The 16,126-nt window shown below is 47.0% G+C and overlaps 3 protein-coding genes across 3 annotated transcripts; all 3 read left to right on the top strand.

Annotated features, from left to right (window-relative positions):
* The first annotated feature begins 4,444 nt into the window (after positions 1–4,444).
* LOC107214646 (feather keratin 4-like) lies at positions 4,445–4,844 on the top strand. Its single transcript, XM_015650230.3, has one exon. The coding sequence runs from the start codon at positions 4,445–4,447 to the stop codon at positions 4,793–4,795; it is 351 nt and encodes a 116-aa protein (XP_015505716.1). The 3' UTR covers positions 4,796–4,844.
* A 3,655-nt stretch (positions 4,845–8,499) lies between these two features.
* LOC107214704 (feather beta keratin-like) lies at positions 8,500–10,828 on the top strand. The gene has a single exon (XM_015650331.1). The coding sequence runs from the start codon at positions 8,731–8,733 to the stop codon at positions 9,064–9,066; it is 336 nt and encodes a 111-aa protein (XP_015505817.1). The 5' UTR covers positions 8,500–8,730; the 3' UTR covers positions 9,067–10,828.
* A 1,379-nt stretch (positions 10,829–12,207) lies between these two features.
* LOC107214703 (feather keratin 4-like) lies at positions 12,208–13,578 on the top strand. The gene is made up of 2 exons (XM_015650329.2): positions 12,208–12,287; positions 12,757–13,578. Exon 2 carries the CDS (start codon positions 12,777–12,779, stop codon positions 13,125–13,127), a length of 351 nt encoding a protein of 116 aa, XP_015505815.1. The 5' UTR covers positions 12,208–12,287; positions 12,757–12,776; the 3' UTR covers positions 13,128–13,578.
* Positions 13,579–16,126: the final 2,548 nt, after the last annotated feature.

Raw genomic sequence — 16,126 nt, forward strand, 5'->3', positions numbered from 1 at the left:
CCCGTGGTGGTCACCCTGCCCGGGCCCATCCTCAGCTCCTTCCCCCAGAACACCGCCGTGGGATCCTCCACCTCCGCCGCCGTGGGCAGCATCCTGAGCGAGGAGGGAGTGCCCATCAACTCGGGGGGCTTTGGGCTCTCGGGGCTCTCTGGCCTCGGTGGCCGCTACTGTGGCCGCAGGTGCCTGCCCTGCTAGAGCCGGGCCGGACGTCCAGCCAGTGCCTCCGCCAGGAAGCCCCAGGCCAGGGGCCGCACTGAGGCCGCAGCTGCTGGCCAGCGTTTCCAGAGGCCTTGGGCCCCCTCGAGCCCTCCTCCTGCCAAGGAGGGAGGGAGGGAGGGGCTGTCTGGACACTTGGCCAACCTGTTTCAGCCTTGAAAGTCCTGCTTTTGAAGAGTTTCCTTGTCTTTGTGATTTTGCATTTCATGCTGACGTGGTTTAATGCTGTAATCGCCAGCAGCCAGTGGAGGGGTTTCACTCAGGAATTACGGAAAGGTGGAGTCTTGCTTGCTGTCTCTCAGTTGGAATGGTGTCAGTGGCTTCTATTCCCTTCATAAAGATATATTTTCCCTTTGTTTTTGCTGAATGCTACTTGACTTTTTATCATTAAACTGATGTTGCATCCGATTTTGAGTCTCATTGTGGTTTTTATCTCCTTTTCAGCTCCCCTGGGGGCAGAATTATTTGAAAATCTATGCAAGGATTTCACAGGGGAAAATGTGCATCCAAAAGTCACCACAACTCACCTGATAAAAATAATATTGTTGGTTCTTGCACTCTTGAGAGGCACTGAACAGGTTCACAAATATATTTCTCTTTCTAGAATATTTTTCCCCAATTTTTTTATCCCACCTATGTATCTAAAAGTACAATTGTAATGTTTAAGCTTGAGGGATTTCAGATCTTGTCCCCTGTTTGGCATCTTTGAAACCCTTGAGAATCTGAATGAATATTAATAAGGCAGAAACAAAGGGATCCAAGAAGACTAAAACCGTGAAATAAAATCTATTTGAAAATTAAATCAATCTGGAGCTGAGATATAAATATTTGAGGAGCTCGAGGGAAAGCTCTTGGGTTTTTGGGAAATTTTCCACAAATATCCAGCCCAAATCTCCCTGGCACAGCTCCCTGGTCGCCAGGAGCGGAGATCGGAGCCGCCCCTCTGCTTTCCATCCACGGCTCAGGGCAGCAACACCCAAAAAACCAAAAGTTGGAAAATTAAAACATCCCAGGGTGAGAGGAGGGCTTGGAAAGAGCTTTCCAAGAGGCAAATTTTCCAAACAAATGATCGGAGGGGCTGGTGGGATGAGCTGTTCCCTGGGATCCGCGAGGAATCCGAGGGTGGAGGGCGTTGGCGCGAGGCAGAACCGCTGTGGTTATTTTTGTGATGAGATTCTTTTTTTCTGTTTTTTACAAATAAAAACAAATACTCGTGGCCAAGTGACACCCCAGATGTGGCACTTGCTGATAAAAATGTTATGTAAAATGTTTCTGTGCTGTAACAATTTTATGATGGTGTTAAATTGGTAAATATGGGGGTTTCAAAAGTCAGTTTAAATCTGTTTTTATTTTTAAAAAATAGTATTTATTTAAATTTATTAAAACATTTATAGGGGGATTTGAAAACGTGTATTCTGTATCTACCACCAACAGATTATTTAATCTATTTTACCTATTTAATCTATTTAATCTATTTAATCTAATTTATCTATTTTATCTATTTAATCTATTTTATCTATTAATCCCACAATGCAAATGATTGTCATGAGGGGTGGATATTTTTGACTTTATGGCGTTAATGAAGCATCTTTTTATTTTTATTTTGCATTAATTAGTTCCCACACATATTTTTGCAAGTGGAACCTTTTCTTGATAAAGGAATTGTCCTGCTTTTGTTTTCCAGTCTAGGTTTAGGCTGGCGTTGCGTGAGAAGCATCATCCACCCATTAGAAATTCTTTCATCTTCCCAATTTATGGCTACTTTTAATTTCTGGTACTTTTAGACCGGCTTTAATAATGGCAACATGAAATTACTTCAAGCACAGTCTAATAAAGACAATTTTTTTCCAGCTCCTCAGCAATTTGTTCACTTGTGGCTGCCTTGGGATCCAAGACCAAATCCAAGAGGAGCCAAAACTCCTTTGTGTGCCATTCCCAGTCTGACCCAGTTACAAACAATCCTCAATTAAAATGTTCACATCTCAACAAAAAAAAAAATCTCTGAGGACTTTTCCAAGCTTGGAGAAGCTTTGGGGTGACCTAATTGTGAGCCAAAAAGAAACACGGGGAGAGAATTTCCAAGGGCTTGGAGTGACAGGACAAGGAGGAAAAGGGGTAAAACTGGAAGAGGTGAAGTTTAGGTTGGATTTGGGAAGGAATTCTTCCCTGTGGGGGTGGCCACCCCCTGGTTCCATGGATTCCCCTCCCCTGGAATTATCCCAGGCCAGGCTGGACGAGGCTTGGAGCAACCTGGGATCACCGGATTGGCACAGGATGAGCTTTAAGGTCCCTTCCTGCCCAAAACATTCCGTGATTTCATAATTCTGGTGTTTGTGAGCTGGGATGGTGCACAAGGGGCTTGGAGGTTCCCTCTGTAAAGGAACTGATAAACCAGGGTTAAATTTCCCCTCGTTCTTCCAGCTGTGCCCCAAACTGCGTTACCCCAATTTAACAGCATAAAACCATCCGAATTGTGTGGGATAAAGCAGGAATTTGTCTCTGAATTCCACAACTCTGGCACTTCCTGCCTGGGTTCTGTGGGATCTCAGGGCTGGATGTGCTCTTTAGCCTTCCCCAAACCCAGAATTGAGATTGTTCCGACGCCGGGCTGGAGGCAGAGCCTGGTGAGCATCGGAGGAGACAGGAATTTATTAAGGATTTACACTCATACCCTTAATAAAAGAACGCCTTGGAATGATGAATTATGTATTATAGACATTCTTAGTATTTTTCTTTATGACTAAAGTCAAACATACGCTGGAGTCTGGATTTTGTTGTGACTGAAAGGTGGCTCTGGAATAAATTTGGTCCCTAATTCCCGAGATGAGAGAAACCTGCAGGACGGAATCTGTCAGAAGATAAGGAAATAAAAACAAAGTAAATAAGCAGTGAGGAAAAGACATTTAATCAGGGGGAACATTTGACATTCAGGACATACTCGTTGGGAATTAATTCCAGGTACAAAGGCTGTCTGTGGTCCCCAGGCCATCAGGGCTGAGGTATAAAAACCAACTCAACCCAACTCCTTCCTGCCACTTCTCTTCTCTCTTTCCTCTTTTGTGAGCAAGGTTAGTTCAAATCCACTTCTCTTTTTCTGTTTGCTGAGTTCTTGCCTTTTAATAATCTGGGTTTTTTTCCCCCCACAGTGTTCTGCTGCTTGCTGCATTCTTTGGGTGGGGGGGAGACTTTTTCTCTTTAAAAAGTTGGGGGTTTGCTGTTGGAATCGTGGAATTTCTGGAGTCCTGATTTGGTTACAGAGATCCTTGAACTGGTGATAGAAATTTATCCAAATGTGGGATTTCAGTCGTGTTAAATGACATAGAAAATATTAGAACTAATAAAGATGAACAAACTGAATGGGTGGAATAACTGTGCAAGGGGTTGGAACTCTTGGATCTTTAGAGGTCCTTTTAAACTCCAACTGTTCATCAAAACAGAAAATCCAGGAGCTCGGTTATATTTCAGCAGCATTTTATATCTTGGAGGGTCTTTTCCATCCTGGAATGTCAGCTGGGTCAACAAGTGTGGAGATTTTGTTCCAGAGTGCAATGACATCTCCTGGAATGTTTGGATCAGGGATTGTGGGGATAAAGGGAGAGAAGGGGAAAACCAGAGCAGAGCTGAGCATCCCCCAGAAATCCGAGAATTTTGTTTTCAATGCTGCGGTGCAGATAAAACCCAGGGACGTGCATGGAACTCCTGCCTTTTCTCACATCCATGGATGAGCTGTCTGGGACAGGTTTCAAAGACCTCCTCTCCGAGGCTGCTTAATGAAACATTAAAATTTGTACCTAATTGAAATTTGTACCTCTTTGTAGGCAAAGTCGGAGCCTGGAAATGAATCCTCCCTTTCATTTTTCCAGCTGCCCATGGAAATCTCTCCACAGGTACATTTGTGGCTGGGTTTCGCTCCTAATTGCTGCTGCTGCAACGCTCTGGAGGCACAGAGCTGGGTCTCTCCAGACACGCAATCAAAATCCCTGCAATTAAATTAATGATACAGGTTTGTCTCTTTTGTTCTGCTGCCAGTTCTTCCCCGGATCACCGACATCACCCAGAGGACGTTTCAGCCTCTGTCTGTCTTTATTTAAGAGTTTGGTTTCCTCCTCAGCTCGTGGCTCAGCTCCTAAAAGGCTCCTTGGAAAGTTGTAGCTGAACCGAGCAGGTGTGGCACGACTCCTGCCGTGCACTCAGGTGTGCTCCTGTGTTCCAGACCTCATCCCGAGCCATGTCCTGCTACGAGCGATGTCCCCCCACGTCCTGCGGCCCCACCCCGCTGGCCAACAGCTGCAACGAGCCCTGTGTCCGGCAGTGCCAGGACTCCACCGTGGTCATCCAGCCGTCCCCCGTGGTGGTCACCCTGCCCGGGCCCATCCTCAGCTCCTTCCCCCAGAACACCACCGTGGGATCCTCGGCCTCCGCCGCCGTCGGGAGCGCTCTGAGCGCCGGGGGGGTCCCCATCAACTCGGGCAGCTCCTTGGGCTTGGGGGGCTTTGGCTACCCCGGGCTGGGCAGTGGCTACAGCCGGCCCTACCGGCGCTACAACCCCTCCCGCAGCGGCTTCTACGGGCCCTGCTAAGGCGGGAGGAGAAAGAAGAGCAGGAATGGCGAAGCCCGACCCGTTCCTGCAGCAGGACTGAGCTCCCGGTGCCAAAAGCGATGTCAGATCGGAGTCAGTCAGCCCCCGGAATGAGGCCGGCGCTCCTGTCTCGCTCCTGTGTGTTTCTGACCCGGTTTGTAGCTCTGCTGCTCGGTGTATTTGGTGCTACCCGGTGTAAAGTTTTGAATTTAGGGAGTGGGTGGGACGTGGTTCTCAGGGGGCGCTGGAAGAAGAGCTCTGCCTGTGGAACGCGTCCCCCTGAGCTGAGCCTTTCCCCCCACACCGACCTCTGGTGCTTTGCAGGGTTTTAATCCTCTCGTTGGGATTAATAAAATGATGCTTTTATCGTAACCTCCTGGTCTCCTGCTGGTTTCTTCCCTCCCCTCCTGTTCTTATTTGAAACTTTTTCGGGGTGAGATTTATCACTGAGTAGATCATCAATAATTTGGGGGAGTCGGGAATATTGGGAATCTTCAGCCTGGAGCGTGGAGAACTCAGAGCATCTCCAGGATCTGAATTAGATTTGCAGCATCCACTGAAGGCACTAAACCACTCAGTTTTTGGGGAAAAAAAATGGGAGAAATTCTCTTGTTAGGGAGGTTTGGGGCATTCCAGTAACTCAGTTATACAAATAATGTCTGCAGCAGGTTGAGCTGTCCCCAGGAGTTAAATTGCTCATGCTTTATGAACCAGCCTGGCTTGAGATGAAAAACCTCCCTCAAAGCTTCTTTCATCTCCGGGACCTGGGGTTCATTTCAGCGCTTTGTTCCATCACACCCTGGGCTCCGGAGCCGACACAACGCTACAAATTTCAATTCACGCAGTAATTTGTCAGCTCCGTGGTGCCTCGCCTGTGCCGGGAGCTCCGGAGGTGTTAATTGAGTGTGGGGAGTGTGGAATTCCACCAACAGCAGTTGTCCTGTCCTGCTTCCCCATCCAAGGGCTCCCAACCTCCTGGATGAACTCCGGGTGTTAATTAGGGAACTGGAAACCCTGCCAGGCTGCTAATGAGGCTTTCCCCAAAATGGGATCTCCCCTCCAAGAGCAGCAGTTTCTGTGCCTGGAGGGGAGGATGAGGAGGAGGAGGAGGAGGAAGCGTTCCTGCCTTATCTCAGTTTTGCGGATGAAAGGGAAGAGAATTTTTCTTGGGAGTGATTCCTACTGGAAGGAATGAATTTTGTGACATATCTGGAAAGATCACGGGCTCTCGGGTTGTGGAGATTTTGAGGAGCAGGAGGAGAAAGACTCTCCTTTTATAGAAAAACCTTTCGTAGGAGAATCTTCTTGTAGAAAAGACTCCAAACAATGAGAGAATTTTCTTGTGGAGAAAAAAAGGGAGGAGTTAAAGGATTTTAAGGAGATGACGTTTTGAATTAATTTTATTATTATTATTATTTTAAAGATAAACTACAGAAAGGTTTAATAAAATAACTAAAATTTCTGACGGCTTTTACCTTGAAGTCCTTTGAGTGCTCCTGACTCGCCGGCTTTGATTGAGGTTCTTACCCAGGGGATGCGGGCGCTGAGGTCTCCGCACGTCCCTGGAACCTCGGGGAGACAAAATTTTGCATATTGGAACCATCAGCGAGACGTGTTGGGAGCTTTGAAGTCCTTCTTTCCTCTGAAGCCTTTGTGCAAAGCCTCTTCATTCCGAGTGAATTCCTATCTTTTGCTGAGTGCTCCCGATCCCGGTTTTTTTCTTTTTGCATCCTTCCCGTGCAGGAATTTCCAGCAGGGACAAATCGAGCCGTGACAAATGGGATGAAGAGCCGGGGTGCAGCTTCTCCTGACGCTGTCGTCTGGCATCGCCCAGCCTCTAAACCCCAGAATTTGAATTCATCTCCGACATCCAGCTTCGAGTTTAATCTGTCCTGAAAATTCCCGGGATTGCGGGGGGGGGGAATGGGGGTGACTCGGGCATGGAAATGATATTAAAATTCATATTTGGGTAAAGAAATGCAGGGTTGTGGGTGTTTGGATTGGCTGTGGCTCGGCCAAAGCAATTTCGGAAGGTGTTGCTCAGCAATTCTGGGTTTAATTTTCTTCCAGCTTTGCAATCCTCGGGGAAAAGTGCTGCTCCTCTCAGCTGTGGGGAGCGGGAAATTTGGGAATATCTACTCCGCATCTTGCGGTAAAGCTTGGAATGAAACGCTGAGGCTCCACATCAGGGGGAAAAAAAATAAGATTATTCACATAAAGGAGTGAAGTCTTGAACGAGGACTAAACATCACAACCCTCCCCTGGAGCAGGGTCTTAACGACTAAAACCAAGCCTAAAACGTCCGCTGGCCTCGGGAGGCGACTTAATTGATGCTGTAATTCACCCGAGTCGCCGCAGCCTCCCAAACAATTAATCGGGAGCAGAGGAATGAAGATGAAAGCTCTGGAATGGGAAAGGGAACAGGAAAAGGGAGAAATCCCAAGGGGAGATTTCGAAACAGCAGGAGCCGATCAGTTCGGAGGGGTTTTGCATGCGAAAGAAAGGATCATTATGGAATTCCATGCATAGGAAGTGGCTCTGGATCGGGTATAAAAACCTGCAGGACAGAAGCCTTTTCCAGCCACTTCTCCTGCCTCCCTCACCCCGGGAACAGGTGAGTCTGAACCTCTTTTTAATGCTAAAGTGCCACTTTGATGGCTGCTTTTATTGTATTTTGTTGTTGTTGTTTTCCTTTCTACCTTGAAGGGAAATTAGGAATTGATTTATTTCTACCCAGAAGAAAGGCTTTATTTAGTGAATTTATTTCGTTTATTTACTTGTGAAACAGAGGGTGACGAGACAGGGCTTGGAGGATATTGGGAATGTCTCTCCAAAACAAAAAAAGCAGCTTTATCCTGCAGCAACATTTGCTCCAGGAACTCAAACCCAGCAGCGACACAGGGAATGTTTAATCACCGCTTCTGGAGGCAGGAAAAAAGGGCAAAATTCAGTTTAATGCCTCCTCCAGGGGGGAAACAAAGCCCAAATCCTGAGAAAGGGAGTGCGGAGGGAAGGAGAACACCAACATTAATCCACATCCACCCCCAAAAAAAGCATTTCATGGCTGGCAGGGGGTGGTGAGGGATTGGATCTGATGAGTGCTGACCTCTCCCCACCTTCTGGGGCTGCTTGGGCATCTCTCACCCCCCTGGACGAATTTTAGAAAATTGACACAGCTTTGAAATTGGGGTTTTATTGCATAGAGGTTAAACCTTATTACTCTTTTAAAATCCTGGCTCAGGCCTGCTACTTCGGCTACGTAGAAAAGGGCTGTGGGAAAGTGAATCAGCTGAGTCGGAGGTAGAAAAACAAGTTATTTTTTATTTTTGTTGATTTGTTATTTGTTATTTTGTCATTTTATTTGTTACTTTGCTATTTTGTTATTTTGCAATTTTGTTATTTTGTTGTTATTTGCTATTTTGTTATTTTGTTATTTTGTTTTATTTTTTGCTATTTTGTTATTTTGTTATTTTGTTTTATTTTTTGCTATTTTGTTATTTTGTTATTTTGTTTTATTTTTTTGCTATTTTGTTATTTTGTTATTTTGTTTTATTTTTTGCTATTTTGTTATTTTGTTATTTTGTTTTATTTTTTTGCTGTTTTGTTATTTTGTTATTTTGTTTTATTTTTTGCTATTTTGTTATTTTGCTATTTTGCAGTTTTGTTATTTTGTTGTTCTTTTATTTGTTATTTTGTAGGTTTTTTTGCTATTTTGTTATTTAACCATTGCACCGCTCACCTCTGAGCGCTCGGTTGGATGACATTCGTCACTGCTAAAACGGAACGCGACCAATCGCTAATTCCTTAAAACTCGCTATCAAAACCAGGCCTAACTCCTTAAAAATGTGGGGTTTTTTGGTAATAAGGTGGTTTTTTTGGTAATAAAGATCTCTTTCTTGCAGCTCCCTGACAGCCTTTAATTCCTTGCCCAAGGAATGTCCTCCCACGAGGTGTGTCCACCCACGTCCTGCGGCCCCACGCCGCTGGCCAACAGCTGCACCGAGCCCTGTGTCCGGCAGTGCCAGGACTCCACCTACGTGATCCAACCCTCTCCTGTGGTGGTCACCCTGCCCGGGCCCATCCTCAGCTCCTTCCCCCAGAACACCGCCGTGGGATCCTCGGCCTCCGCCGCCGTGGGCAGCACCCTCAGCTCCGAGGGGGTCCCCATCAACTCGGGCGGCTCCTCCTCAGGATTTGGGGGGTTGTTTGGGGGATTTGGGTACAGCCGGCCCTCCCGCCGCTATGGCTCTCGCTTTGGGGAGCCGTGCTAAGGGAAAAGTGGGATAAAACAGCCGGGAATGCCGGAGCACCCCTGGATCCCGCTCCAGATGTGGTGGGAGACACCCACAACTCCGCCCGAGGTTCACGGAGATGTGGGAGCTCCTCAAACCTTTGCTTGTCTTGTTCTTTGATATTTCTGATGAAATAATTTTATTTCCTGTCGCTTTGTGGCCTCAGTCCAGAGAGAAGAATCCCAGGATGAAAAGCCGTAACAGCTCCTGCTGAATGGCAGAAATATCTCCCCACTCTTTGTACTTTTTTATTCTGCTGTTTTGCTCTCATTAAAGTCGCGCTGCATCACGCTCCGAGTCTCCTGATATTTTTCAGAAAAACTTGAGAAAGTTTTAGCAAAAAGCTGGGGTTTCTAATGAGATTTTCCTCTGTTTTATACAGTGAAAAGGGGCAGCAGAGGTTGCAGGAATTCAGCCTGGAGAGGAGAAGCTTTGGGGTGGCTTCACTGGGACCTTCCAGGACCTGAGGGATCTGAGGGATCTGAGGGATCTGAGGGATCTGAGGGATCTGAGGGATCTGAGGGACTTTGGGCAAGGGCAGGGAGTGACAGGACAAGAATTTTTGTTTCAGAATGACAGAAAGTGGGTTTAGATGGGATTTTTGGGAAGGAATTGTTCCCTGTGAGGATGAGAAGGCTCTGGCTCAGGTTATTCCATGAATTCCCCACTCCTGGAAGTGTCCAAGGCCAGGCTGGACCGGGCTTGGAGCAACCTGGGGTGGTGGAAGATGTCCCGTGGTCCAGATGTTCCTTCCTGAATGAGCGAAGGAAATAAACGGGAAATCGGGGGTTTGGGATGCGATGGCAGCAAAAACCAGGTTTTCTCATGGAAAAGAAAGGGTTTATCCCGATTATTCCAGGCAAATCCTGGCTCCCAGGGGATGGATCAGAATCCCACATCCACCAGCCTCGGTGGCACCAAACGTCGTTCTGTGAGGAAGGTGGAGCCGGCGCCCAGGGCAGCGCTAATTGCACTCATCCAATTTGAAAGGTAATTAAAAATTTGCATTTGAAGGCTGGCGAAAAACAGGTCTGAAAAACAAACAAAACCCTCCCTTTTTTGGGCGTGTTGTTTTGCAGAGCTTCTGGTGAGTAAATAATTTCTCCCCTGCAGTGTGAATTAATTTTTGGTGCTGTTTTCTGCTGGTCCAAGCAGAATTCCAGCTGGGAATTCCACACAACCGCGGCTCCTTGCAGGAATTCTCTACAGATCCCTCCAGGAGTCAGTGACATTAATTTTTGGACAAAACCAGAAATCATAACAGAAATTTTTTTAAGTTTATAAATCCAGAGTAAGATGCCAAATCAAACCTCAAACCTGGGTGATTTTAAAGCCGTTCGTGACAGAATCTGAATAAAATTAACAGCGAGATGAGCTCCAGTCAGGTGTGAAAATGGAGGATTTCACATCTCCCTGTGCCACTAATTCTTCTTAACCAGCTAATTAATCTCAGTCCGAAACGAATCGCAGATGCCACTCCCGCCAGAAAAATTCCATCTGTTCCTCCATGGATTTTGGGGTCACTTCTGTGCCTGGAGACTTTACTTTACATTTTGATTAAAAATCACTTTTTTTCAGACGTTTAGTCACTCGCAGGTGTCTCAGGAGGATGTTCTCACATTATGCAAAATGTCTTGATTGTAATCTGAATATTTAAGTCTGGCCTTGATGACAAAAAATCTGTGAACTCTTAATTCGCTCGCGTTAATTCATCTCAAAATCAGGCCAGTAAGTCATTCTGAGCCTGCAATAAAATAAAGGCTGGAGTTAGAACAATATTTTTTGTAATTTACAAGGCTCCAAAAAGATCTGAAAATGTTGCCAGATCCGTTTTTAAATTCACAGCTGGATTTTAAACGCGTTTTGTGTTTTCCAAGCAAAGCTCAGATGAAGGAGGAATAAAAAGAATGATGAAATTTTTTAAAAAATATGAAAGGAAACTGTGGATGGTGTTATGCAAATTAATTCCTCAACTAACTCCTAGAGAGGAAATATTTTAAAATACGGAGAAATATTTATGGAGCTAAAAACAGGCAAGGAATTTTTTTTTTGGAGAATCCTCCTGAAATATGAGATGGCTCAAACCAAACTTTGAATTTTTTATTTAAAATAAAGCAGCTGTAATTCCTGCAGATAGAAACAATGACAGCAATTTCACGGCCCAATTACTGCCCTGCACCCCCAAATCTTGGTAACGTATTATTAAATAAAATACAAGAACCCAGATCTAGGTCAGGGATCTGAAATGTGCCCGGGATGGGACATTTGCATGGTGGCGCTCGAATAAAGCTGCTGATAAACTTTGAAGTCCCAAAGCCAAACGAGTTTCTCTTCCCAGGGGATCCCCGCAGAGACAGCGCTGATTTAAATCTGATTTACGTGTCTCGGGAGTGGAAGTGCCCGGAGAGCAAGAACCTGGGGGTTAATCCCTGTATCCAATGCTGGTGGATTTGGGGTTGGAAAAGAGCTCCGGGATCATCAATCCCGACCTGTGGTTGATCCCCCAACCGGGCACCCGCGATGTGGCCGCGTTCCTGGGACAGCTCCAGCGATGGGACAGATCCAAACCTCCCTGGGCAGCGCTTTCCATGGAAAAATTCCTTCTCCCATTCCTAGAGAGCCTCTCCATGCCTGGAGGGGTCCAAGGAAAGGATGGGCTGGTGACGAGTCTGGGATTGGGAATAGTTTAGACTCCATGATCCTGGAGGTCTTTCCCAACCTCAGAGATCCCGGGATTCTGCGAAAAATCAAAAAAAAATTTCAATACTCACGGCTTGACTCCCCAGATCTGCAACTCTCCGTGAATTCCCCCAGGATTTACCTTGCATTATGCAAATGAGGCCTCATCTCCTTTAATGACACCAAGCAGGTCCCAAAGGGGTTTGAAGGCTGCATAAATCCTGCTGAATTAATCACTGCAGTGTTCCCAGGAATGAACCTGTCCCGGAATGCTTTAAGATGAAAGCACCTTGTGGTCAGATAGACAAACCACAAGATAAGGAAGTGAAGCAGTAAGAAACACAAATACTGAGGAAAAAAAAAAATAAATAAAAAAGCCTGTAATCAGTCGTGGCCCATAAATCACTTCTTGCACAAAGAGTGGCCCAAGTCGTTGGGCAACTCAAAACTCGGTATAAAAACCTGAGCAACTCCAGGCTCTCCCAGCCATTTCTCTTCCCTCCCTGGCCATCGAGAATAAGGTGAGTTTGAACCTATTTATTCTCTTTATACAACGAACTTCTGCCTTGATTTGATAGTTTTTCCCTCACTCCCGCTGCGGCAGTTTTTTCTCAGAGGGAGGGAGGGGTTTTATACCAAAAAGGGAGTTTTGTGTTGGTGGGGAGTTATAAAAATCATTAGTAAGACACGTTAGCTAAATGTCTGTGGGTTATTTATTAAATGGGTTCTTTATTAAATGGGTTATTTATTAAATGGGATATTTATCCAGTTTTGGGATCCAAGGAAATTTTAAGGTTGTGCAGCTGCACTTAAATACCAGCAGTGAATTCTTGGGCCTGTTCAGAGTTGCGTGAGCACGTCCCACCGCAGCCCAAGCAGAAAATTCACCTGCGGCCAGAGCACAAAAAGCACTAAAAAATCCGGTTTCCTCCTCAATTCTCAATACTGGGAACTGCTGTTGTCCTGCTAAATGTGGCTCCTGTATTCCAGAATTCCCTCTGGCCACAGCCATGTCCTGCTACGACCTCTGTGCCCCCACATCCTGCGGCCCCACCCCGCTGGCCAACAGCTGCAACGAGCCCTGTGTCCGGCAGTGCCAGGACTCCACCGTGGTCATCCAGCCGTCCCCCGTGGTGGTCACCCTGCCCGGGCCCATCCTCAGCTCCTTCCCCCAGAACACCACCGTGGGATCCTCGGCCTCCGCCGCCGTCGGGAGCGCTCTGAGCGCCGGGGGGGTCCCCATCAACTCGGGCAGCTCCTTGGGCTTGGGGGGCTTTGGCTACCCCGGGCTGGGCAGTGGCTACAGCCGGCCCTACCGGCGCTACAACCCCTCCCGCAGCGGCTTCTACGGGCCCTGCTAAGGCGGGAGGAGAAAGAAGAGCAGGAATGGCGAAGCCCGACCCGTTCCTGCAGCAGGACTGAGCTCCCGGCCGCGCTTTTTGGATGCCACGCCAGACACCCCCAGCCTGGAGTTAAAGGAGCTGTGGGAGTTCGACATCCCCCCAAGCCATGCCTTTGCTTGTGTTTTGTTGTGCTTTTCTCTGATTGAATGCCTTGTCCCGCTTTTTGTTTTGTTTTGGGTTGTTTTGTTTGGGTTTTGTTTTTTTTTTTCTTTTTTTTGTATTTGATAATAGGCAAAATGTTAATTGTTAGCGATTGTTCTGCATGGCTGGATTAGCACAGGTCATTCATCAACGAAGAAGGAAGATTTCCACTTGCTGAGTGGGGGATGAGTGGGTTCTGTCCTTACCGGACCATGGAAATGCGTTCCTGACTTTTACCTTGCTTCCTTCCCTTCCTCAACTCATTAAATTCGTGCTGCATCACCCTCCGAGTCTGCCTGGCCTTCTTTGCTCTCCCAGCCCCTTTTCCAGTGCCTTTGGAAGCTCCCCCCTTCCAGAAAACACCGCGCAAATCATTTCAGAGGAGAACGAGCCACATTCCAGTGGCGGAAAACTTTTAAAAGCCGAGCCCCCTTTTCAAAGGCAGAACGGGACCCCGCAGTGGGTTCCTCCTGCTGGGGCACAAACAGGGGATTGTAAAAGGTGTGAGACCTGGGGAAAAGCCTTTCAAAAGAAGGGAGCTGAGCTGGGATTCCGCAGGGAAGTGCGGAGGGAGAGCAGCAGCAGCCGGGGAAGGATTTGGGGACAGCCTGGAGCTGTTTGGGGACAGCATCTCCCGGCAGCTGAGCTCGGCCCCCGGTGAGTCTGGGAGGGGAGGCACAGAAGGATGGGAAGTGTTTCTCCCTTTGGAATTCGCTGGGTTGGGAAGCAAGTATGAGAAAAAGAGATTAAAGGACTAAAATTTGAAGTATTTTTAGTTCTAACCCTTTCTTGGGGTGTTTTAAGCCGTTGTGTCTGGCTGAGCTGAGTTTCTCCAGGCTTTGTTCCTCCTGGATCGGGATGAAGGCGCTGTTTAGACTCCGGAGCTTTGCTCCCTGAAGGAAAAAGGTTTGGAAAACTTCGCCTGGAGGCTCCGGGTGACTCAACCTCCTCTAAAACTCCTGATATCTCCGAAAAGTCTGGCTTGGAGTCTTTGTCTGCCTGTCCAGAATGAGGCTGAACTGTAATTAAAGATGTTGATGAGGTTGTGCCGACTGCAGTCATTAGTGGGATGAAATTAAAGGAGGTAAATGAAAGAATTAATAATTTTAAGGAGGAGGCTTTTCTTAATAAGCACCAGAAGACAGTGGAAAGCTGGCAGTTTGATGTTCTATTACAGGAGGAGTTTGGTCTGGATTAAACGTTTAATTTAATGTTTTTTGCCATCTCAACTGAAGCTGTTCCCTGATCAAAGGTGATGAATTCCAAAAGGTCCAAAGGGCTCCAAAGGGCTGTGGCTGAGGCGCTGCTGAGAAGGTGCCTTGGACAGGTTCAGGTGGTTATTTCCCATGACAAAATTAATTTCCTTATTCTTGCAATTCCCTTCTCATTAATTGAACCAAACCCCTTCCCAGATTACACAAAAACTCCCCTCGGAGTTGGTGTGTTTACTCCAAGCACTCAGAAATCGCATCAGAGGGGTCAAACTTTTAAAAATAAAATAAAAGACGACCCTCAAGCATCACTTGTCCCCTTCATTCCTGTCCCAAACGGCCTTTTTGGGTTAAAGCTTGGTGCGGCGGCAAGTAAAGCACAATTCTGAGGGGAAAAAAGGGAAATCTGGGTGGGTTTGCAGTCAGCTAGAAAGTGATTTATTTGTAAAACGAGTGGGGATATAGTGTTAGAATGTTTTTCACAGGGAAGGATTTATTCCCTGCAACAACTTGGTCCCACAGAAATTAAAAATACCACCAGGTGTTTTTGCAGAAGTTTTTGTCATCAGCGAAAATCCACCTCAGCACCAAATTCTGCCAAGCTGAAGCCGGAGCTGCAGCATCTCCTGGGTTTAGGGAGAGAAGGGAAGAGGCAGGAAGGCTCTGGAGAGCTTTTATGGCTTTCTGGGGCTGCCTGGAGGATCCGAGACATTCCCGCACCTTTTATTACCCATTCCCTGCGGGAATTGTGGCTTTGCTTTGCATTTGGCCGCGTTCCCGGCAGGGAAATTGCTTTGTTTACTGTTTATGTTTATTATGGGTTTATCCTGGGCACGGATGAAAAGCCCACGACCCCGCCAGGCCGCTTTCATCTCCCGGGTTTGCATCCATTAAATATTCCCGACTCCATCGCGCCGACTCCGCCTTCCAAAGCGGGGATGAGTCAAAATCCGATTTGTTTAGGGCTTCTGGCGTTTTGGGCACACAGCTGGGAGCAGCTCCGGCCGTGGCAGAGAGTTTTAATCGGAGTCCTGAGTGTGCAATTCCAGCCTTGATAAGCGCCCAGGAGATTTCAGGTCCCTGCTCCTTGTAATATTCCCATGAGCGACATCCCGAAGCTTTTGGCTCCTGGGAGGAGGAGATGGAGCCAGCCAGACGAGTTGGACTTAGGATCACCTTGAGAAGAGGAATTTGGGCTCTTTTTATCTTCTCTGCAGCTTTTGATGAGCTGTGGTTTTAAACCACAAGCTGCTCTCAGAGTCGGTAAATAATTATTGTTGTAAAGGAAAAGTCAGGGAATCGTGGAATGGTTTGGGTGGGAAAGGGGCCTTAAAAATCATCTAAACCATGGGCAGGGACACCTTCCACCAGCCCAGGCTGCTCCAACCCGGCCTTGGACACTTCCAGGAGTCCAGAGGCAGCTGCAGCTTCTCTGGACAAGCAATTTTTGAACATTTCTCTGTGGGCAGCGAGAACTTTGGGAAATTCTGCTCAGTCCTGAGGGACGGGAGAGTTCCCACCCATCGTGGGGGTCATCCCAAACTGGGGACATCCAGGGAGTCACGGCTGGTACTGTGAAAATTCTGATTTGTATTTCAAGGACAA

The sequence above is a fragment of the Parus major genome, chromosome 25LG2 (genome assembly GCF_001522545.3).
Source record: "Parus major isolate Abel chromosome 25LG2, Parus_major1.1, whole genome shotgun sequence".
In the NCBI taxonomy this organism is placed as follows: domain Eukaryota; kingdom Metazoa; phylum Chordata; class Aves; order Passeriformes; family Paridae; genus Parus; species Parus major.

What these genes read in the sequence shown, in the direction of transcription:
- LOC107214646 (XM_015650230.3), top strand. Translation starts at nt 4,445, where the DNA reads ATGTCCTGCTACGAGCGATGTCCCCCCACGTCCTGCGGCCCCACCCCG.
- LOC107214703 (XM_015650329.2), top strand. Translation starts at nt 12,777, where the DNA reads ATGTCCTGCTACGACCTCTGTGCCCCCACATCCTGCGGCCCCACCCCG.
- LOC107214704 (XM_015650331.1), top strand. Translation starts at nt 8,731, where the DNA reads ATGTCCTCCCACGAGGTGTGTCCACCCACGTCCTGCGGCCCCACGCCG.